Source organism: Ovis canadensis, chromosome 4 (genome assembly GCF_042477335.2).
Source record: "Ovis canadensis isolate MfBH-ARS-UI-01 breed Bighorn chromosome 4, ARS-UI_OviCan_v2, whole genome shotgun sequence".
Lineage (NCBI taxonomy): Eukaryota > Metazoa > Chordata > Mammalia > Artiodactyla > Bovidae > Ovis > Ovis canadensis.
In genome coordinates, this window is record NC_091248.1 from 47,702,805 (window position 1) to 47,723,721 (window position 20,917).

The following is a 20,917-nucleotide window of genomic DNA, read 5'->3' on the forward strand; positions in this document are numbered from 1 at the left end:
TACCCTGTACCCTGGCTTAATCAAAAACAGAACAAAACAGAAACCAAAGCGAAGCAAAAAAGCAAAGGCTGGAGTATAAGTACACAAACGGGTAAAATTCCCGTCCCTTACCCAATGGGGTCAGGCTTCCCTGGTGGCTCAGATGGTAAAGAATCCGCCTGCAATGCAGGAGACTCAGGTTCAATCCTTGGGTCAGGAAGCTCCCCTGGAGGAGGAAATGGAAACCACTCCAGGATTCTTGCCTGGAGAGTCCCATGGACAGAGGAGCCTGGTGGGCTGCAATCCGTGAGACTGAAAAGAGTCAGACACTACCGAGTGACTAACACTCTCACTTTCACCCAGTGGGACAGCAGAGAAGACAAATTAGCCTGTCTTGAGAATATAACTGCCTTAAGAGTCCCAAATAGTGTTTGCAGTTTACATTTTGGTGTCACTCCTGGTAGGCTTGGTTTCTCTTCTTCCTCCTTAACCTTGACTTGTGACGCTGGCCATGAAGGTTGATGGTGAGGTTCACTCAGGGTTGGGAGTTCAGTCCTGGATCAGCTATGGGAACACTGGTGGAACTGGTGGGGACCAAGGGAGATGGGTCCAGGCCAGTAGAGAAAAGGCTCAGCTGGGCTCTGGTCCAGGCTGACCCTGCATTGGTTCAATTCCCGGGAAGCTGGGTGTCTCCACGGGTTTCTTGGTTGATGGTTTTTGTCCCTTAAACCTCTAGCTGTCCAGGAGGGGAATATAGCTAAGATTATGGATTCTCAGGGTTCGGTCCCTCAGTTGGAAAGATCTCCTGGAGAAGGAAATGGCAATCCACTCCAGTATTCTTGCCTGGAGAATTCCATGGACGGTGGAACCTGGTGGGCTACAGTCCATGGGGTCGCAACGAGTCGGACACGACTGAGCAACTTCACTTTCACTTTCATGGATTCTTATTATCATATTACCCCCTTCATTTTCTGGTAGGTATCAGAAACATCTAGAAAATGCCAAAAGGATTGGAATTAAAAAAGCTATTTCAGCAAACATCTCTATGGGCACTGCCTTCCTGCTAATATATGCATCGTATGCACTGGCCTTCTGGTATGGATCCACTCTAGTTATAGCCAAAGAATACACTATTGGAAATGCAATTACAGTAAGTCGTTTTCCTAATATTTGTGACAAATCTGAAAATATTGTTTATCTATATACCTCTTCTTTCATTTTCCTCCTTTTTGAAGGATGAACCATGGTTCTAACCTTTTTTACTTGTGACATATCTTTGCTCAGTCCTGTGGACAGAGCTGGCCTTCTAGAATACACAGAGCATCACAAGTGGTTAGACCAATTGAGAAACATATGGAGCATATAAAGAAAGCTGGAAAGAATTTATGAATGAACAACTATCAATTGGCACCATCTTCACTGTGCCTGTGATTTTCATTATATAAAGAAGTAAACATTATTATACATAGGTCATAGTATGAGAGAACATTAAATTTGTATCATATTGTCTATCCAAATACAAGATGAAAAATTATTTTAGTCTTTTTTCTTTTATAAAATGAAAATAGGTTCATTATGATTAGAAAAATTATACATACTAGTTATACAAAAGATTAGAGTACTTTTAAAAATTAGAAATTACTTACAATTAGAATTACTTATGATCTCAAAATCCATGTATGCTTAATGATGACTTTCAGTGTATATCTTCCAGGTTATTTTCTGTATATGGGTTTTTTTCTCTCGAAACCTAAATTGCATTATGCATATCTTTTTGTAAATTTTTTTATAAACTAGCAACATATTGTGACCTTCTTTCCATGTCAGTGATGGTCAGGACAACACATAACCATTCAACTAGCCATGTTTTAAAACCTGCACTTCCCTGTCTTTCTAAAGAGAGGACATGGAACACAGTTTGACCCCTTGATGATGACTTAGGGGCATTATGGAAATTTATCATTTCAGAATGTTCTCTAGAGTGGTACCTTCAGACCCCCCATTGAAGTGTGGAGGGCTGTTTGGCTGGATGAGGTTTCATCACTGCTGAGTCTGTTTTTTCTCATGTTGGTCCCCTCTCCTTGTCAGCTTGGAAGCACTCCACCTCTCTTTACTTCCTCATTTGCTAAATTTTACACAGCAGGGAGATTAAGCCCTGACTCTGGCATTCATCCTGTCTGGCCTGGTCTCCCCATTTGTTGGGTGTAGACAGTGACTTCTCCCAAACAGGGGAGCAGAGTGACTCGCATGATGCAGGGAGCCCATTGATGCCCTCTTCATAAAGACCAAGAACTCGAGTGTGTTAACTTTCTAGCATTGCTTCTGGTAGGGACATTTTTTTGCTCTCTTGCTGGTCTTTCTCTGTATTGCAGACAGTAGATAGATATTTGAGTTCTGGTATGTTAAGTGTTATTGTTATTTGTCATCTTCTGAGAAAAGCCAAACTATAAGTAGATGTTTCACCAAGCCCAGAGAGAAAGGAGTCATTTCTCTTCACTTAGGTTTTTTTCAGTTAACGTATGCTAATAACCTGGATTCCTGAAACTGCAGTCTTGACTTTTCTGTATCAATTTGTTTTCCTAGTGAAAAAAAAAAAAAAAATGAAGGGAAATGTGTTAAGTCTGTGTGCTGTAGTACAGGCTAATTGTGTAGAGGAATTATTAATCAATGCACACAGATGTGATGTATAATGCATGAACCGTTACTCTTTAATGTTAAAAATCTTATCAAAATGTATATGTATATATATAACATGGCACTTTTTAAGGAAAGTTATATGGGGCCAAAATCTACCTTGTTTCATCTTGAACATTCTGTGTAATTCCATGCATAGTTAGAGAAAATAATTTAGTACTGAATAATACTGACAGAAAATATTTTCCTCTGGTGGCAATGGCTTCAGAATCAAGGCAACAGATTTGAAAAATCTTTGTCATTTTGTCTAAGCCCAGGAGAAGAACAACCAATACTTTGACAAGATAGATGAAAAAATATTTTTGAGGTTGAAGAAACCCATTTGTGCAAAAAAATTTACCTTGTAAATTTTGCTCTTGTACTGAAAAAAGTTTTCAAGGGATAGACCTAATCTTGACGCTTTGGGTAGCCTGTGTTCCAAACACATTGTGTTTGAGATGGCAGTGGACACTGAAATGGGACATGTAACTTTTCCTTGTGTTCTTTTGCTCAGGTTTTTTTCTCAATCCTGATCGGAGCCTTCAGCATTGGACAGGCTGCTCCCTGTATTGACGCTTTTGCCAATGCAAGAGGAGCAGCATATGCAATCTTTGCTATTATTGATAACGTGAGTCATTTATTGTTTTTAATGCTGAAATTTTTTTTGAGGCCTGGGTAATTAAATCTGGCTTTATGTTAAATGTCCTGTAAAAATTAAGTGACATGAAAAACCTCTGCTTATTAATGAATAAAACCAAATGCCTCTTTTGAATATTTGTGAAAGCTTGAAAAAGTACCTCTTTTTCAAGGTTAATTATTTGCATTATATTCTGAGTCTGAGAACTCAAAGGATCCCAAGATCAGTAATCAAAACCAGCTCTAAATAATGAGGAAACTTTTTTTGATTAAGCCTAGACTTGACTATTTGTAACATTCACACTGGTTCCAAATTAAAGAATCAATACAAAATAATAATAAAGAATAGAAATGGGATTTCAAGTGAGGAATAAATGAGGTTAGGAGTGCTTATTACTGTGCCTGCCTCAAGTTAGGGTTTAATAAATTTAAGTTTTGAGTTAGCCAATTGGGTAATAAAAGGCAGAATGTGGAAAGAACTTTCATAAAGGAGAACAGATTTAAAAAAAATTCTCTCTCCAATAAACTTTATTTTAAAGAAAAAATATTTCTGAATGCTTATCTGTAATCAAATAGCACTGATCTCACTTAGGAAAGTGCATCTGAACTGGTGTGTTATTATTAGAGTTCAAAGCAAAGATGTTTGTCTTCCTAGTTTTTCTCCTTTTCTCTTTCATTTTGTAGCCAGACAGAGAATATTATGCTTTGTAGACAGGATGAGTGGATGGAAAAATGATTGGTGGGACCAAAATTGATAGTATGTTTTGCTGTGGGTTTCCCTCACTCAAAAAAAAAAAAGATCACTGTATATATGATATAATTTTGAATCAATTGTATTGCATAAGTTATCCTGACTGAAGTGAAATAAAGAAAATCATTTTGACACATTAAAGGTGGTCTCTGGATTTACACAGAGAAAATGCCGACTAGCTAACTGAAATGTAGTTGTCTAGTCCAAGCAATTGCTGTTTCATTAATCTAAGTCATGAGAAAATTGTTCAGCTTCTGCATATATTGAAATTTTATATCATTCCAAACTAACTTGTCCCTAACCAATTGTTCAATTTTCTCAATCCAGTCCATCACACTTATTGTTTAGGAATAAGCTAATTTTCACTAAACGCTGAAATACCTGGATATATCAATTGTATATTTTGTAATTGCAGTATATTTAGAAAATTTATGAGGATATGCCAGAAACTTAAAGTGAAATATCATATGAAATGAAAATAATATATCCCTTATGTACTTTTTAATAGAAACCTGTTTTCAGAGAAGGAATACTTCCTTACACACATAAACACACACATACATACACACACACACACACACATATACAGTCTTCAACTTGGGTTCTGACTCACGTGAAGGGAATTATGCTTTTCTGGGTCCTGTTTTTGGAATTGCTTAGGCATATTCCTTAAAAATGCAATTGTTTGTCCTATGATGGAATAGCCATTGAATTTTGTTTTGTTTAGGATCCTAAAATTGACAGTTTTTCAGAGAGAGGACACAAACCAGACAACATCAAAGGGAATTTGGAGTTCAAAGACGTTCATTTCTCTTATCCTGCTCGGCCTGATGTCCAGGTATTATAAGTTGTATTTATAGGGATTCCTAACTTGATTGATTGTTTAATCATCTTCAGGAATCTCTATTATTTTCATATGTATGTGCCTTTTCCTTTGAGGGTTATAGTCCCTTATTTAATACTATTTTTCCAACTTTAAAATTGAGTCAGATTACTTCTCTTTCAGGCTTTTGATGTGAAGTGTACTCTTTTTCTCTCTTCCCTTAAAGATCTTGAAGGGCCTCAACCTGAGGGTAGAGAGCGGGCGGACGGTGGCCCTGGTTGGGAACAGCGGCTGTGGGAAGAGCACAGTAGTCCAGCTGGTGCAGAGGCTGTATGACCCTGATGTGGGGAGGGTAAGTGGGAAGACCCCCGCTCTTCAAAATGGGAAGCTGGGTATCAAATAGCCCTTAGAAATTTTTTTATTTAGTAACATATTTGCATGTGAATCCAATTTTGGTTAAAAAAAGATAAAGGCTATGGAATTGCAATGCATCTGGATAAGACCTTCAAACCCTTGGGATATTTTGACAAAAGTAGTCAAGATGATAAAACTCAAAGAAGCTAGACAATGCTCTCCTCTGTTCCAACTAAGCTTTTCATAATGCACGATGTCACTGGAAAATAGTCATCCAAACCACTGAGAGGATTATTTTCAATGACTTACTGAGTTTGGTTAAAAATGTTCCATATTAGTAATCGTCAATAAGCTTGTGTTCAGGGTCACAAGGAATCTTAGGGCAGTAATTAAATTCATCAAAGACAGTTGAGTTTTCTTCAGTGTTGAGATATCTGAAGGGGAAAGTGGAACAGTCTCCATGAAACTGGGGACATGAGAAACAGTAATGGCCTAGGGTATAGTTTTTTGATCTTTTAAAATTTTTATTATAAATTGAAACTTACAGAAAGTTGCAAGTAAGGAACTCACATATACTCTTCACCCAGATTTATTAATTGTTTTTATTTTGACCTACTTGCCTTATTATCATCTCTTTCTTACTGCATGTTTGTGTGCATGTATAAAACACAACACAAACATACATACCAGTTTTTTCCTGAAACTTTGAAAGTAAGTTAAAGATATTATGGCCCCCGACCCTTACATACATTAGAATATAATTTCTTTTTTTAATTTTATTAGATTATAGTTTTTTTTTACAATGTTGTGTTCGTTTCAGGCGTATAGCAAAGCAGAATGTATTTTCTGAGAAGACAACATTCTCTTACTTAATCACAAAACAATTATCAAATTCAGTAAACTTAACATTAATACAATAGGGGCCCACAGTCAATATTCAAATTTCCTCAGTTGTACTGACTTGCGAACGTTGAGTTTACCTGACTTTGAAATGTATTATAATTATGAAAACAGAAGTTTACAAGTTACGCAGAAAAACATAAAAACACAAAAAGGCATTAATATAGGACAGAGATTCTAGGATACACGAATTATTTACTTTCTTTAATAAAATTAACAAAATTTCTTTGAAAAATCTGATACACCAAGTAGGAACATGGGCCCCTTCTCATTTCCTAAAGCAAACTCTAGGTTGGTTGAAGTATAAACAGTTTTCTTTATTTTTAAAAAAGAACCTAGTAAATACTTACATTGAGGATAAGCATTTCAGAACATCTTATTTTAAAAATTACTATTGGAGTAATACATTTTTAAAAGAAAATACATGTCAGCAGGAAAAAAAAAAAGCCTTAGAGATATTCACTGTTCACATTGTGATTTAACTGTTTTCTTACTGTTGAAATAATGAAAAAAATGCCCAGTGGTACAGTTGATTGATTCAGTTTTCCCTTAAACCTCTCTCAAATAAAAATCAGTAAAGCTATAGTTTAAGAAAGAAATAAATTGAATGAAAAATTCATGATATATGGTAAAACTATTATATTACTCTTTTATAAATTAATATGAATCTATCAGAGGATATGAACATGCTTATCTTTTGAGAATAAATGTAGATTTGTGAAAAAGAGTCAAGAAATGCTCAATTTCACTTATATATGAATTAAAAATAAGCTATACCATATACTTATTAATTAGAAAAGACAGATTAATATGATAAAAGCCAGTAAATTACAGTGAAGCAAATATATATTTATATATTCCTGCTGCCACTGTAAATTATTAAAAATCTTTTTAGAGAGTTTGTTCAACCTTTATTCAGCAAATAATGAATACCCAACATGTGCCAGTCATCGTATGAGTTAAGCAGTTATTATTGGAGAAGAAAAAATAAAACATTCTCTTCAGTCTGGTAATTCTGTCCTTCTACTATGATTGTCCTTCAGTGTGCTTTGCATGAAGCCAAATACTCAGCAGGTGGGAAATGCTGAAGTATGTTATGGTATTGATATATTATGTAGAGTAAAACACCATAATGCCATCAAAGTGATATGTAGACTAGGCAGGTAAATGGACAGTGAATTCAGATTTAATAATGGTAAGCAAAAATACATAGTTATGCCAAAATACATAACTCAGTATATAATCATTTATGGAGAATATTCCATCCATGAAAAACAGTATACATAAGATAATAAAGTCAAAAGAGAGAAAAGACTTTATTTTTAGGCTTGCACATTGCTCTTGATTTCCAATTCCCATTTCTAACCACTGAAATAAGTTAAACATTAGCTAAGGTTTTGTTTTTTTTTTTTTGGTCTCGTCAGCAAACAGATTTTATTGAGCTATATTCTAAAAATAATATGTAAAGTTCTGATAAAGATTATTTAAAAGGTGGTTTTACCAGTGTTGCTGCTGCTGCTGCTGCTGCTGCTAAGTCGCTTCTCCAGTGCATGAAAGTGAAAAGTGAAAGTGAAGTCGCTCAGTCATGTCCAACTCTTAGCAACCCCATGGACTGCAGCCTACCAGGCTCCTCCATCCATGGGATTTTCCAGCAACAGTACTGGAGTGGGGTGCCATCGCCTTCTCTGTACCAATGTTGAAAACACCCAAATTAAAATAATAGATTCCAATGTATAAATTGAATGGTAATAATTTAAATAAAAGATTAAAGCATTCAAAATATAAGATCTTTATAAACACAGCAAGCAGAAATAGCTGATAATCCCATTAAAGTGTCTTTTAAAAGAACAAAGATATAAATTACTGCTGCTGACTTTTAATATTATGTGAGTGCTAATGAAGAAACTTTAGTAGGAATTCCCTGGCGGTCGAGTGGTTTAGGACTCAGCACTTTGACTGCAGTGGGCCTGGATTTGATTCCCTGATTGAGAACCAGGATCCCGCAAGCCAAGCGGCATGGCCAAAAAAAGGAAAAGAAAAAATTTTATTAGCACCATTTTATTTACATGTCATGTGGTAAAATAATAAATAGCTCACTCAGTTTGTATGGACCCGTTGCATTTATTGTTATTTTTTTTTAATTGGCAGATAATTCCGTTACAATGGTGTCTTGGTTTCTGCTGTAGAACGTGAATCACGTATTAGCTAAGGCTTTTTTGGTAACAAATGCTTTCAATGTCAGATGGTTTAAAATATTTAATGGAAGTATCTTGTTTCTTCAGATTACCATCGATGGGCAGGATATTAGGACATTTAATGTAAAGTATCTGAGGGAAATAATTGGAGTGGTGAGTCAGGAGCCAGTGCTCTTTGCTACCACCATTGCTGAAAATATCCGTTACGGCCGTGGAAATGTCACCATGGATGAAATAAAGCAAGCTGTGAAGGAAGCCAACGCCTATGAGTTTATCATGAGATTACCACAGGTAAAGCCTCTGTTAATTTACATGCCCTTGAACTTGACTTCATGCCACCGAGTTCTTTCTTCAAAGCTTAATAAAGCTAATAATGTTTGAGGTTCCAGGTTGTCCAAATTTGCTAGGTAAGTCCCTTGAATTATCCATTTGGAGGGTCAAGGAGTGTAGCTTGGTACAATGACTCATAGGAAATTTTCTACAGAGTTTGTGTTAGTAGTTTTTGAGAATGTAATATGATTTATTATGATTTGTGACTCATTACACTAGTCAAAATGAAGCGCCCTGTTGTCTTCCATGAATTCCTAGACTCCATAGCTTTTTCTATTTGAAATATTTCAAGAGCTCTACCATGCTTTCTGCTGTAGAAATTTGACACCCTGGTTGGAGAGAGAGGGGTCCAGCTGAGCGGTGGACAGAAGCAGAGAATCGCCATCGCCCGGGCCCTGGTTCGCAACCCCAAGATCCTCCTGCTGGACGAGGCCACCTCAGCGCTGGACACGGAGAGTGAAGCCGAGGTTCAGGCGGCCCTGGATAAGGTCAGTGGATCCTCAGCGCCTGAAGGACCAGTCCCCATGAAACTTTATTGAAATTCTTACCAATGCTTTGAGGGCCTAGGCTGAAAAACATGAATATGAGAGCAGATGCAGCTCTCCCGTGGGGCTTTTTTTTAACGTGGTGTTTCGTTTGGAGTGTAGTTGATTAACAATGTTGTGATAGGTTCAGGTGCCAGCAGAGCGACTCAGCATTTACGTATCCATTCTCCCCCAAACTCGCCTCGCATCCAGGCTGCCACATAACACTGAGCAGAGTTCCCTGTGCTATACAGTGGGTTGGTTATCCATTTTAAATACAGCAGTGTGTACAGGTCAATGCCATGGGACTTTCTTGACTTCTCCTTTCTGTCAGGGCACGTTGCAGAGAGGTGGGCAGCCCATTTGCTGGCTTGCTTTGTTGGACCAAGGTGCAGTTATCCCCCAGTCCAGGCCTGTGCAGTGAACTGCTTAGCTTTGGGGGTTTTGTTTGTTTACATATAGGTTAGGACTTTGATCAAAAGTTCTTGTGGTAAAATGTACACAGAAAATTCTGATTACTTACCCAGTGGTCCATCTGAAAAGCAGTTCAAAATACTTGCCTTATTTTGTAGCAGTACATCATCTTTATCTGTTCATAAAAGTGAATGGGTGCTTCTCTGGAAATAAAGTTCAATTTGTGTGTGTTTCTTTAAGCATATAAATAAGGAACATATTTCAAGGCTGCTGAACTCATGGGCCTGGCTCAATGTTTCTAAATCTCTCACTATCGTCTTTACTAAGCTGAAGCTTCACAGGATGAACCTTATCTTGGGACACTTTCAAGGTTAGTGCTGATGTCATCTGTCATAACAACATAGTATAAAAACTAGAGTCAGATGACACTATGTAAATAGATTTCAAGCACGTAAATATCATGAACATTTTTGACTTCAGAAAGTTTAGTCATAAAATGTGCAAGTTACTTAACAGTCTATCCAAATTGCCTCTTGAAATTTTGTTTTTTTGAATTGACCTACTTTATTTTTCAGTTTTTATTGAAATATAGTTGGTTTACAATGTGGCATTAGTTTCAGGTGTACAGCAAAATGATTCAGTCATACACATATATGTGTATGTATATATATTATATATATATCTGATATATATATATTGAAATTATACAGATGAGCTGTATGAACCTTATTTTCTCAGGAAAATGTATACTTGAATCCTAAGTAAACACAACCTCCTTGTGTGCTATAAACTGTAGTTAATTCAGGCTTTGTGGTTTATCATATTAACATTTTGGCTTATTTTATATAATGTAATTTAATAATTAATGAGAGAATATGATAATTATTCCTCATAAATTTTTGTACTGAATTACATTGCTTTCATGTATATTAAGTCTCAAGGAACCAAAATATAATACATAGGGGACTTATATTTGGTTGGTTAATTAGAAGTGACTTAAATCAGGAAATCATGAAAACCAATACATGCATTCGTTAAACAATTAATTTAAAACATGTCAATATAGATTTCTTTTAGCATAAGGTTATGTATGATAAGGGATATTTATGGGAAAAAACTCCTAGTCAGCCCTAGGACTTAGGTTCCAAAACTTTCTAGGACGTGTGCATTCAGGATAGTAGCCCTTGCTATGCTAAACAAACAGAATTGCTGACAAGTTTTTCATGATGTGAATTCTGCCAACAAAAGTTGTATCCTTGCAAGTTTTAATTCATATTTGAACACATTACTTCTTTGAATTTTAGCAATTTGTGTTGGCAGACACAGAAGCTATAAGGCCTCTTGAAGTCTATGCTTCAGACATTGGACAAGCATTCATTCCTTCACATGTTCTGCTTAAAACTAGTCGCATGGCCTGCCCAGATTTGAGGAGGTGGAAAAATACAGTCCATCTCCAAAGGGAATAGCCGCAAAGTGTTTGTGGCCATTTGTTATCTACCATAGTTGCTACAGATGGTTATAATCTACTGAATAGACTCCATACATTGCAAGATAACTGATATGTTTTCCAGACAATAAACTATGTCTTTAAGAGGGAAGTCCTTCATTATTGCACTCTCTCCCAGTGATACTGGTCAGTCAGTCGGCTGGTCCATCTGGTTAAAAACCAACTGTCTTTTAACAATGAAAGTTGAGTTTTGTAATTCTCTGTCCTTTGAGGAGCATAAGGATGTAACACTATTACTGTTTCTCCTCTCTGATTACCTAACCTGGAAGCATTTCCCTTTTGTAGCCCCTTTCTACATTTATCACTGTCTCTTGTCTGGCACCATGTTATTGTACTTAACTATTTATTTATATGCTTTCTCTCTCTCTCTCTCCTAAGAGGCAGAACTAATAAATAGCTCATGTTTACTGTATAACACCCACTCCAGTGCCTGCACATAGTAAAGCCTGAATAAATTTTTACTGAATTGATTACCATGGTCTAGCTCATTGAATAATACAGTTCTACATTAGAAACAAATAATTAATGACCATATCTGCTTTCGGCTCAATAGATAGCAACCATTCTTCAAAATAAATAATAGGTTTTTCAGTATAGAATCTTAAAGAAGAATAGAACAGCAGACTTGATATTTTGATTTTTTTAAAGAAAGTCAATAATCACAAAGTTTTGTACCTATGTCCCTCTTCTACTCATAGTGTTTCCATACTGCAGGGGCAGGTAAAGAATGAAAATAGTGATTTAATGAAATGATCCCTCAAAGTTTCCATTTATGCTTTTTCCTCCCAGAAGTCAAAAAGCCTAATAGAGGAGTGCTTCCTCTGTTTGGGCCTACCTTTCATTCCTGTGCTGTGAGCTTAATCACACAGTTGTGTCCAGCTCTTTGTGACCCCATGCACTGCAGCCCGCCAAGCTCCTCTGTCTGTGGGATTCTCCAGGCAGGAATACTGGAGGAGGTTGCCAAGCTCTCTTCCAGGGGATCTTCCCAACCCAGGGATCGAACCCAGGTTTCCCGTATTGCAATCAGATTCTTCACCATCAGAGCCACCAGGGAAGCCCACCTGCAACATCCAAAATTAGAAGTTTCAAATTTCTTAATAGTTGGTCTCCTTGAATCTAGGATATTTGTTTGCCAGTGTCTTGTCATCGTGGGGGTATTTGAAAATATTCTTTTGTGTCAAATCTCTGCTGCTGCTGCTGCTAAGTCGCTTCAGTCGTGTCCGACTCTGTGTGACCCCATAGACGGCAGCCCCTCAGGCTCCCCCATCCCTGGGATTCTCCAGGCAAGAACACTGGAGTGGGTTGCCATTTCCTTCTCCAATGCAAGAAAGTGAAAAGTGAAAGTGAAGTTGCTCAGTCGTGTCCGACTCTTCGTGACCCCATGGACTGCAGCCCACCAGGCTCCTCCGTCCATGGGATTTTCCAGCAAGAATACTGGAGTGGGGTGCCATTGCCTTCTCCACAAATCTCCTCTACTCTGGTCAAAATTCTTTGGTCAAGAGTGACAGTTGCTAACTTTGAAATTCACGAATACATACTTTGTTTCTCTTTCACACCGTTCATTTACTTACAAGTCTGACTCCCAATTCCGTTGTTTGTATTTTTTTTAATTGACATAGCGTTAACCTATTGTTATCATAATGCTAAACCCAGCCACTGTTAGCAGTTACTCATCACTGTTAGTATCATGAATTGATCAAATTATTTTCTATATACCTTATCACACATGGACAAAGTTGTGCAACTTCCTTATTAGTATATCAGTAAAGATTTATGAAGGTTTCCTTTGGGGCTCAATTGCTAAAAATCAAAGAACAGTCTTAAGTGTTGTCCAGTAGAGTTATGCTCTAGTCTCTGTCTTTTTATGCTTTCATGTGTGTGTGTGTGTGTGTGTGTGTGTGTGTGTGTGTGTTAGTCGCTCAGTTGTGTCTGATTCTGCAACCCCATCAATGGTAACCGGCCAGGCTCCTCTGTCCATGGGATTTTCCAGGCAAGAATTCTGGAGTGGGTTGCCATCTCCTTCTCCAGGGGATCTTCCTGACCCAGGGATCAAACCTGGGTTCCCCGCATTGCTGGCAGATTCTTTACCATCTGAGCTACCAGGCTCTTTTATATTTATTGAAACATAATTGATTCATCTGGTTATTAGTAAAAGGCCTGAAGAAGAAAGACCACATAATTTTTTTTCCAGGTGGCTTACACAATTGACTCAGTACCATTAATCACATAGTCTGCCTTTTCTCTACTGATAGACAAAGCATATTTATCACACACTAATTCTTAAAAATGTACGTCTATTCTGGAATCTCTGTTTGGTTCTGTTTACCAAATTGTCCATTCATGTGATAGCTTCCCTGGATTTTATTGTTTTAATTGCTGTAGCTTTTTATGTTTCAGTATCTAGTGGAGATATTACCCAGATACTTATTAACTTTTTCAGAATTTTTGTGGATGCTCTTTTTAAAAAGATTGATGAATCTTTTAAAAAGATTCATGTACCATGAAGTTCACCCTATTTAAATGCACAGTTCATTGGTTTTTAGTATTAATATAGTCACAAGATTTTGCAACCATCTGCATGATCTCACTGCAGAATATTTTCATCATTCCAAAAAACAAACAAACAAACAAACCCTTGTACCCCATAGTACTCACTCTCTGTTCTACCCTCACGCTTGAGCATGGCAACTGCTAATCTTTCTCTCTCTCTGGATTTTTCCATTCTGGACATTTCCTATAAATAGAATCATGCAAGGCATGGTCTGTTTTAACTGAGTTCTTTAAGTTAGCATCATATTTTCAAGATCTATCCATACTGAAACACGTATCAAAATCTCATTTCTTTTTCTGGCCCAGTGCTATTCCATTGTATGGATATACCACATTTTGTTTATCTTTTGATCAGCTGAACATTTGGATTCTTCTCACTTTTTGGCTATTATGAATCTAGCCTCTCGTTTTTATGTTTTTAACTGCTTAGGTGATTTGGGCCACACCCTAAATACCATCCTAACAATGTGGTTTTATTGCCTCAGAGTAGGTAGGATTGGTCTTAAGAAGTTGTTAGTCTGATAGGAGAAGGCAATGGCAACCCAATCAAGTACTCTTGCCTGGAAAATCCCGTGGGTGGAAGAGCCCGGTAGGCTGCAGTCCACGGGGTCGCAGAGTCGGACACGACTGAACGACTTCCTTTTCACTTTTCACTTTCATGCATTGGAAAAGGAAATGGCAACCCACTCCAGTGTTCTTGCCTGGAGAATCCCAGGGACGGGGGAGCCTGATGGGCTGCCGTCTATGGGATCACACAGAGTCGGACACGACTGAAGCGACTTAGCAGCAGCAGCAGCTGCTGCTGCTGCAGGGTAATGAATATTAAAAAGAATAACTATTGTTAATGACATAATGTAAATAATTTGATGGACATTTTCCAGGGTATAAATGCCCATTCATAAACCCATCAAGCTAATGACATGTGAGTTCACTGAACTACTTAGGGGGTGATTTGTAGATTTCAGTATCCATAAAAACCACCCAAAGTATTTGTTAAAAATCACAGTTACTGGCCCCACTTTAGAGTTTGTGATTGAGATGGTCTTTGAACCATAACTTAAACCATCCAGACCTCAGGATATGTTTTCGCCTAAGGTGCCTGCACATAGTCCATCAGAATTACAATCACACTAATTACAGAATTGCAGGCACTTCGGAAGAAATCATACAGAAGTGCTCTGGAGAAGGCCTTATGTGGCAACAACTTCTGAACACGTTTCTGCTAAAGTCTTTAGCATATCATATAACTCAGAAGCAGGGCTCCTCACAATGGTGTGAAAACATTAGAGAACTCCAGAGTTATCCCTCTTCATCCTGGGGGACTGGCCTCCTGTCTGGTCCAGAATTTAAATGCCCTTGTGTCCATTCACATGTGAGTGATGCCTTTGTGCCCTGATCACACAGGGATGGTGAGCTGCTCTCCATTAACCACAGACACCCCCATCTGCGTGCTTCACTGTGTGTTGATCAACAGTGCAAGGACGGTGTAACCCTGCCGCCCTTCGTGCCTGTCCTTTTCCCCTCTAGGCCCGGGAAGGCCGGACCACCGTAGTGATAGCACACCGACTGTCTACAGTCCGAAATGCAGATGTCATCGCTGGTTTTGACGATGGAATCATTGTGGAGCAAGGAAGCCATAGAGAACTAATGAAGAAGGAGGGGGTCTACTTCAGGCTTGCAAACACGCAGGTATCTGCTTCTTGGGAAGTTTTCCTGTTGTTTTTTCTTTAATATAGTATTCTTTCTTTATTAAAATATCACATAGCTAATGCTGTACTGAGAAATGAGAAGTATCAGAAAGATGCCAAGTATACATCTGAGACTTTAATTCAGAGTCATTGAAAGAATCTTGAAAGAGAAAGGTGGGGAGGGAAGGAAATAAAAGAAAATGCCAAAAACATTTTGAACTGGTCGTTTAAAACAACAGTGATTCTTGGTTGCCTGTTCAGACTAATGGGTCCTTCCCCCAGTAGATCAGGGATGTTCAGAGTAGTGGTCGGGGTAAGAGACTGAGGCCAGGATCTCTGGTAGTTGGGAGAGGTCCTATGAGACCTTAAAGTACTTCCCAGATCATCCTAATGAAGCCAATAGCAAGACTCATGGCTCTTGGAAGTGAATAGTTCGGTGTTTTGTTTTTTATTTTTGGCTTGCAAGATGTTAGTTCCCTGACTGGGGATCAAACCCTGGGCCCACAGGAGTGAAAGTGCGAACTCTTGACCTCTGGGCCTCAGGGAATTCCTGAGTTTGGTTTTCCTTTAAAACAACAACAATTACAACTATTCACTCTATTTCCTAAAGCGGGTTCTATTGATAATTATTGATTTGCCTTTTTATTGAAATTAGTCACTTGAGCAATTTTGCAAAATAAATAACTGAAAAATATTTATCCTGTAAACACAATTCTTACATTTGTAAAAGTTTATATGTTTGCTTTGACAACTGTAACTAATATGTACATATTTTTATTTTTTCTTCACATTTCAGATACATATCATCCAAATACTATCATTTTATATGTCCTCAGCAGTAATTACATTAATGTGTAATAAACTGCTTGATCATTTCTCTAAAGTTGACTATGTGGCTTGTTTCTAGTAATTCTCTGTTCTAAATATTAACCTTTGGGAGCACATGGCGGGGAGGGGGGTGAGGGTGGGTTCCAAAAAAGTTAAGTCAAAACTTTTTTGTTTCTGACAAGTAATTTAACTCTTCTGAGTCTCAGTTTCCACATTTGAAATATAAAACCTACCATGTGAGGCTGCTGCAAGGTTAATAAATAAGCACATGTTTAGTTCAGTTCAGTCGCTCAGTCGTGTCCGACTCTGCAACCCCATGGATTGCAGCACGCCAGGCCTCCCTGTCCATCACCAACTCCTGGAGCTTATTCAAACCCATGTGCATTGAGTCAGTGATGCCATCCAACCATCTTGTCCTCTGTCATCCCCTTCTCCTCCCGCCTTCAATCTTTCCCAGCATCAAGGTCTTTTCAAATGAGTCAACTCTTCATATCAGGTGGCCAAAGTATTGGAGTTTCAGCTTTAGCATCAGTCCTTCCAATGAATATTCAGGGCTGATTTCCTTTAGGATGGATGGACTGGTTGGATCTCCTTGCAGTCCGAGGGACTCTCAAGAGTCTTCTCCAACACCACACTTCAAAAGCATTCATTCTTCGGCACTCAGCTTTCTTTATAGTCCAACTCTCACATCCATACATGACTACTGGAAAAACTATAGCCTTGACTAGACAAACCTTTGTTAGGAAAATAATGTCTCTGCTTTTTAATATGCTGTCTAGGTTGGTCATAACTTTTATTCCTAGGAGTGAGCACCTTTCAATTTCATGGCTGCAGTCACCATCTGCAGTGATTTTGGAGCCCCCCAAAATAAAGTCTGTCACTGCTTCCATTGTTTTCCCATCTATTTGCCATAAAATGATGGGACTGGATGCCATGATCTTCGTTTTCTGAATGTTGAGCTTTAAGCCAGCTATTTCACTCTCCTCTTTCACTTTCATCAAGAGGCTCTTTAGTTCCTCTTCACTTTCTGCCATAAGGGTGGTGTCATCTGCATATCTGAGGTTATTGATATTTCTCCCAGCAATCTTGATTCCAGCTTGTGCTTCATCCAGCGCAGCATTTCTCATGATATATTCTGCATATAAGTTAAATAAGCAGGGTGACAATATACAGCGTTGACATACTCTTTTCCCTATTTGGAACCAGTCTGTTGTTCCATGTCCTGTTCTAACTGTTGCTTCCTGACCTGCATACAGATTTCTGAGGAGGCAGTTCAGGTGTTCTGGTATTCCCATCTCTTTCAGAAATTTTCAGTTTGTTGTGATCCACACAGTTAAAGCCTTTGGCATAGTCAATAAAGCAGAAGTAGATGTTTGGTTGGAACTCTCTTGCTTTTTCAATAATCCAACGAATGTTGGCAATTTGATTGCTGGTTCCTCTGCCTTTTATAAATCCAGCTTGAACATCTGGAAGTTCTCGGTTCATGTATTGTTGAAGCCTCGCTTGGAGAATTTTGAGCATTACTTTACTAGCATGTGAGATGAGTACAATTGTGCGGTAGTTTGAGCATTCTTTGGCATTGCCTTTCTCTGGGAATAGAATGAAAATTGACCTTTTCCAGTCCTGTGGCCACTGCTGAATTTTCCAAATTTGCTGGCATATTGAGTGCAGCACTTTCACAGCATCATCTTTTAGGATTTGAAATAGCTCAACTGGAATTCCATCACTTCCACTAGTTTTGTTTGTAGTGATGAGCACCACCTGAATATGCTAGAAAAAGCACTTTAAAAGGGTGAATTTCATGGCATGTGAATTTTGTCTCAATAAAGTTGTTATATATATATATATATATATATATTTTTTTTTTTTTTTGAAAAGCACCTAACACAAAATAGATGCCTGACAAATGATAGTTACTGGTTCTAAACTTGAAAGTTACATCCATCTAGACACACAACTCAATATTTTGTTCTTCTTCTAGATTTCAGGAAGCCAGATCCAGTCAGAAGAATTTAAAGTCGCTGATGAAAAGCCTCCCATGGGTTTGACTCATCCCATAGTTAGGCGTTCTCTTCATAAAAGCCTGAGGAGTTCCCGACAGTATCAGAATGGCTTTGATGTGGAAAGCAGTGAACTTGTGAGTTGTTTTTCAATTATTTTTCATTGTTTAGTTTTGCTGGTGAAATCCATAGCCTTGCAAGTACATTGTAGGCACAGAAGATTCCCACCATGAGCCATATCCTTCTTAAAAGAAGGAAATATCCAATATTAATTGTACTTATCAAAAATCGAAATCAATTCCAATTAACAATGGATTTCCAATGAGAAGGGAGCCCAAAACATAGCCTTTGTGCTTAGATGCTTCAAATTAAAACAACATATTCATTTTTAAGATCCAGAGTAATACAAGGCTGGTCTAAAGTTAGAGGCCCTAATATTTGCATAATCTATTATGTAGGATTACTTTGGATTGTCTATGCTAGGAAACCCAGAGTAATATCAGTTTAAGAAAAATAAGATTTTCTCTTTCATATTAAAAACAACAACAAAAAACTTAGAGGTGAGAAACCCAGGGTTACAATGGTAACTCCACCATGGTTACCATGGACTCAGGCTCATTTCATATTTGTTCTCATTATCCTGGCATGTAGCTTTCATTCTCAGTAATCTAAAATGATTCTGGAAGCTCCAGCCATCACATCTATGTTCTAAGCAGCAAGAAGAAACAAAGATTTTCTAGACATCTCATACAGTACTTAAAAAAAATAAACTATGTCATTGGTCATAACTTAATCCCATGTCCATATTTAGCTACAAGGGAGGGTAGAAAACTGAACCTTTTTGCTATATGCATTGCTACCCTGAGTGAAACTGGAATTCTCTTACTAGGAAAAAGGACAGAATAACCAAAAATAGCCAAAGTGTACATTATTTAATATTTCTCACTGAAACCTTGGGATTTTTTTTTTAGATCAACATCTTGCACTTTATAATACAAATTTTTACACAAATCTCATGTTTACAGTACAAAAGGCAAAGGACCTCAAGAGAAGTAACTGGGATGTTATTAATTCAAGTTAACAGAAACTTTTAAAATAGAAAGGGAACACATTCCAAGAAAAGATATTTTATGATTTTAAGAAATGATTTAGGAATGTATTTTGATGTTATTCCCTGATAGCTCAGTTGGTAAAGAATCTGCCTGCAATGCAGGAGACCCTGGCTCAATTCCTAGGTCAAGAAGATCCCCTGGAGAAGGGATAGGGTACCCACTCCAGTATTTTTGGGCTTCCGTTGTGGTTCAGCTGGTATAGAATCCGCCTGCAATGCAGGATACCTGGGTTCAATCCCTGGGTTGGGAAGATCCCCTGAAGAAGGGAAAATGTACCCACTCCAGTATTCTGGCCTGGAGAATTCCATGGACTTGTATAGACCATGGGGTCACAAAGAGTCAGACATGACTGAGCAACTTGCATTTCACTTTGATGTTATTTACCCATAAAATTTGGGGCCTCCCAGGTGACTCAGTGGTAAAGAATCTACCTGCCAGTGGGAGACAAGGGTTTTATCCCTGGGTCGGAAAGATCCCCTGGAGAAAGACATGGCCAACCACTCCAGAATTCTTACCTGGATAGTCCCATGGACAGAGGAGTCTGGTGGGCTACATCCAGTCCAGAGAGTCACAAAAGAATTAGACTTGCCTTAGCAACTAAACAACAGTTAATAAAAGCTGAGTGTATTTTACTTCTTGTGTTGGCCTGCAGTGACTGATCCTACTGAGAGTTCACTGCATCTGTGTTTCTCTGCCCACTGTTTTTTTCTGCCTATGGTGTTATTCACTGCAGAGATAAGAAGGGCTCTTTTAGCAGTCTCAATCTTTGTATTTATGGAAAGAGAATAACATTGTATATTGTGCTGCTATATTATTGTAAGTAAGATAGTCAGTTTCTCCCTTTTTGGCTGTGAAGTATTTGCTTCTCAGTTTCTCATTTGTCTGGATAGTTACACTGTTACATCTTTAGGGTCTGATATTTTAGAGGAGCACTTCTCTTGGAGAAATGCAAAGAGGGGTAGGCAGAAAATGCCACAATCAATACGACTGTCCTCGGTGCCATCATAGCGGGATGAACGGTGTGCCCAGGGAGAGGGGGAGATTAAATCTGATTAGAAGGACTGTTTGCTTTCGAAAAGCAGCCTGAGCTCCTTTATCAGGCTGGAGGCCAGATCTAAAAGATAGTGCTAACTAGGGAGGGAAAAAAAACCCTAAAATGCAGAGGAGAGGGGTGGTTTGAAAGCAAAGGGCTGAATAGAAACTACTCCTATGTTTTCTATTTCATACAGACACAAACGTGACCTATTCAAACAACTGTAAGGCCATGGGTTTCCATAGGCACATATGGTATCTAGTTTACTGTGAAACCACCTCTACAATCAGAATTTTCTCCTTTTTATTTTTATTTTTGGTCACCCCACACAGCCTGTGGAATCTTAGTTCCCTGACCAGGGATTGAACACGGGGCCCATGGCAGTGAAGGTGCTAAGAGAGTCTTAACCACTGGATGGCCAGGGAATTCCCTAGAATATTCTCCTTTATGTTTCTTAAATCCCTCATGCTTGACCAAACGTCAGGCTCAGCACTTGCTGAGAAGCTGGCATGTGCCAGGCATTGGGCCGTTTCTAAGGAGATAAAGTGTTGGTCATACAGTTAGTCTCTCAGTCGCATCCAACTCTTTGTGACCCCACGGACTGTAACCCACCAGGCTCC

General features: G+C 38.2%; 1 protein-coding gene across 21 annotated transcripts in view; it reads left to right on the forward strand.

Annotated features, from left to right (window-relative positions):
* LOC138439226 (phosphatidylcholine translocator ABCB4) overlaps positions 1 to 20,917 on the forward strand; it is a 74,119-nt gene that overhangs the window by 22,607 nt on the left and 30,595 nt on the right. For all 21 annotated transcript variants that reach the window (XR_011256642.1, XR_011256643.1, XR_011256644.1 and 18 more), the window contains 8 exons: positions 958 to 1,129; positions 3,167 to 3,280; positions 4,767 to 4,877; positions 5,089 to 5,214; positions 8,399 to 8,602; positions 8,959 to 9,129; positions 15,164 to 15,325; positions 18,134 to 18,289. Coding sequence is in view for 18 of the 21 variants with exons in the window: in XM_069587728.1 (XP_069443829.1) it covers positions 958 to 1,129; positions 3,167 to 3,280; positions 4,767 to 4,877; positions 5,089 to 5,214; positions 8,399 to 8,602; positions 8,959 to 9,129; positions 15,164 to 15,325; positions 18,134 to 18,289 (1,216 nt within the window). In the remaining 3 variants the exon portion in view is untranslated. The remainder of the gene's footprint in view (positions 1 to 957; positions 1,130 to 3,166; positions 3,281 to 4,766; positions 4,878 to 5,088; positions 5,215 to 8,398; positions 8,603 to 8,958; positions 9,130 to 15,163; positions 15,326 to 18,133; positions 18,290 to 20,917) is intronic.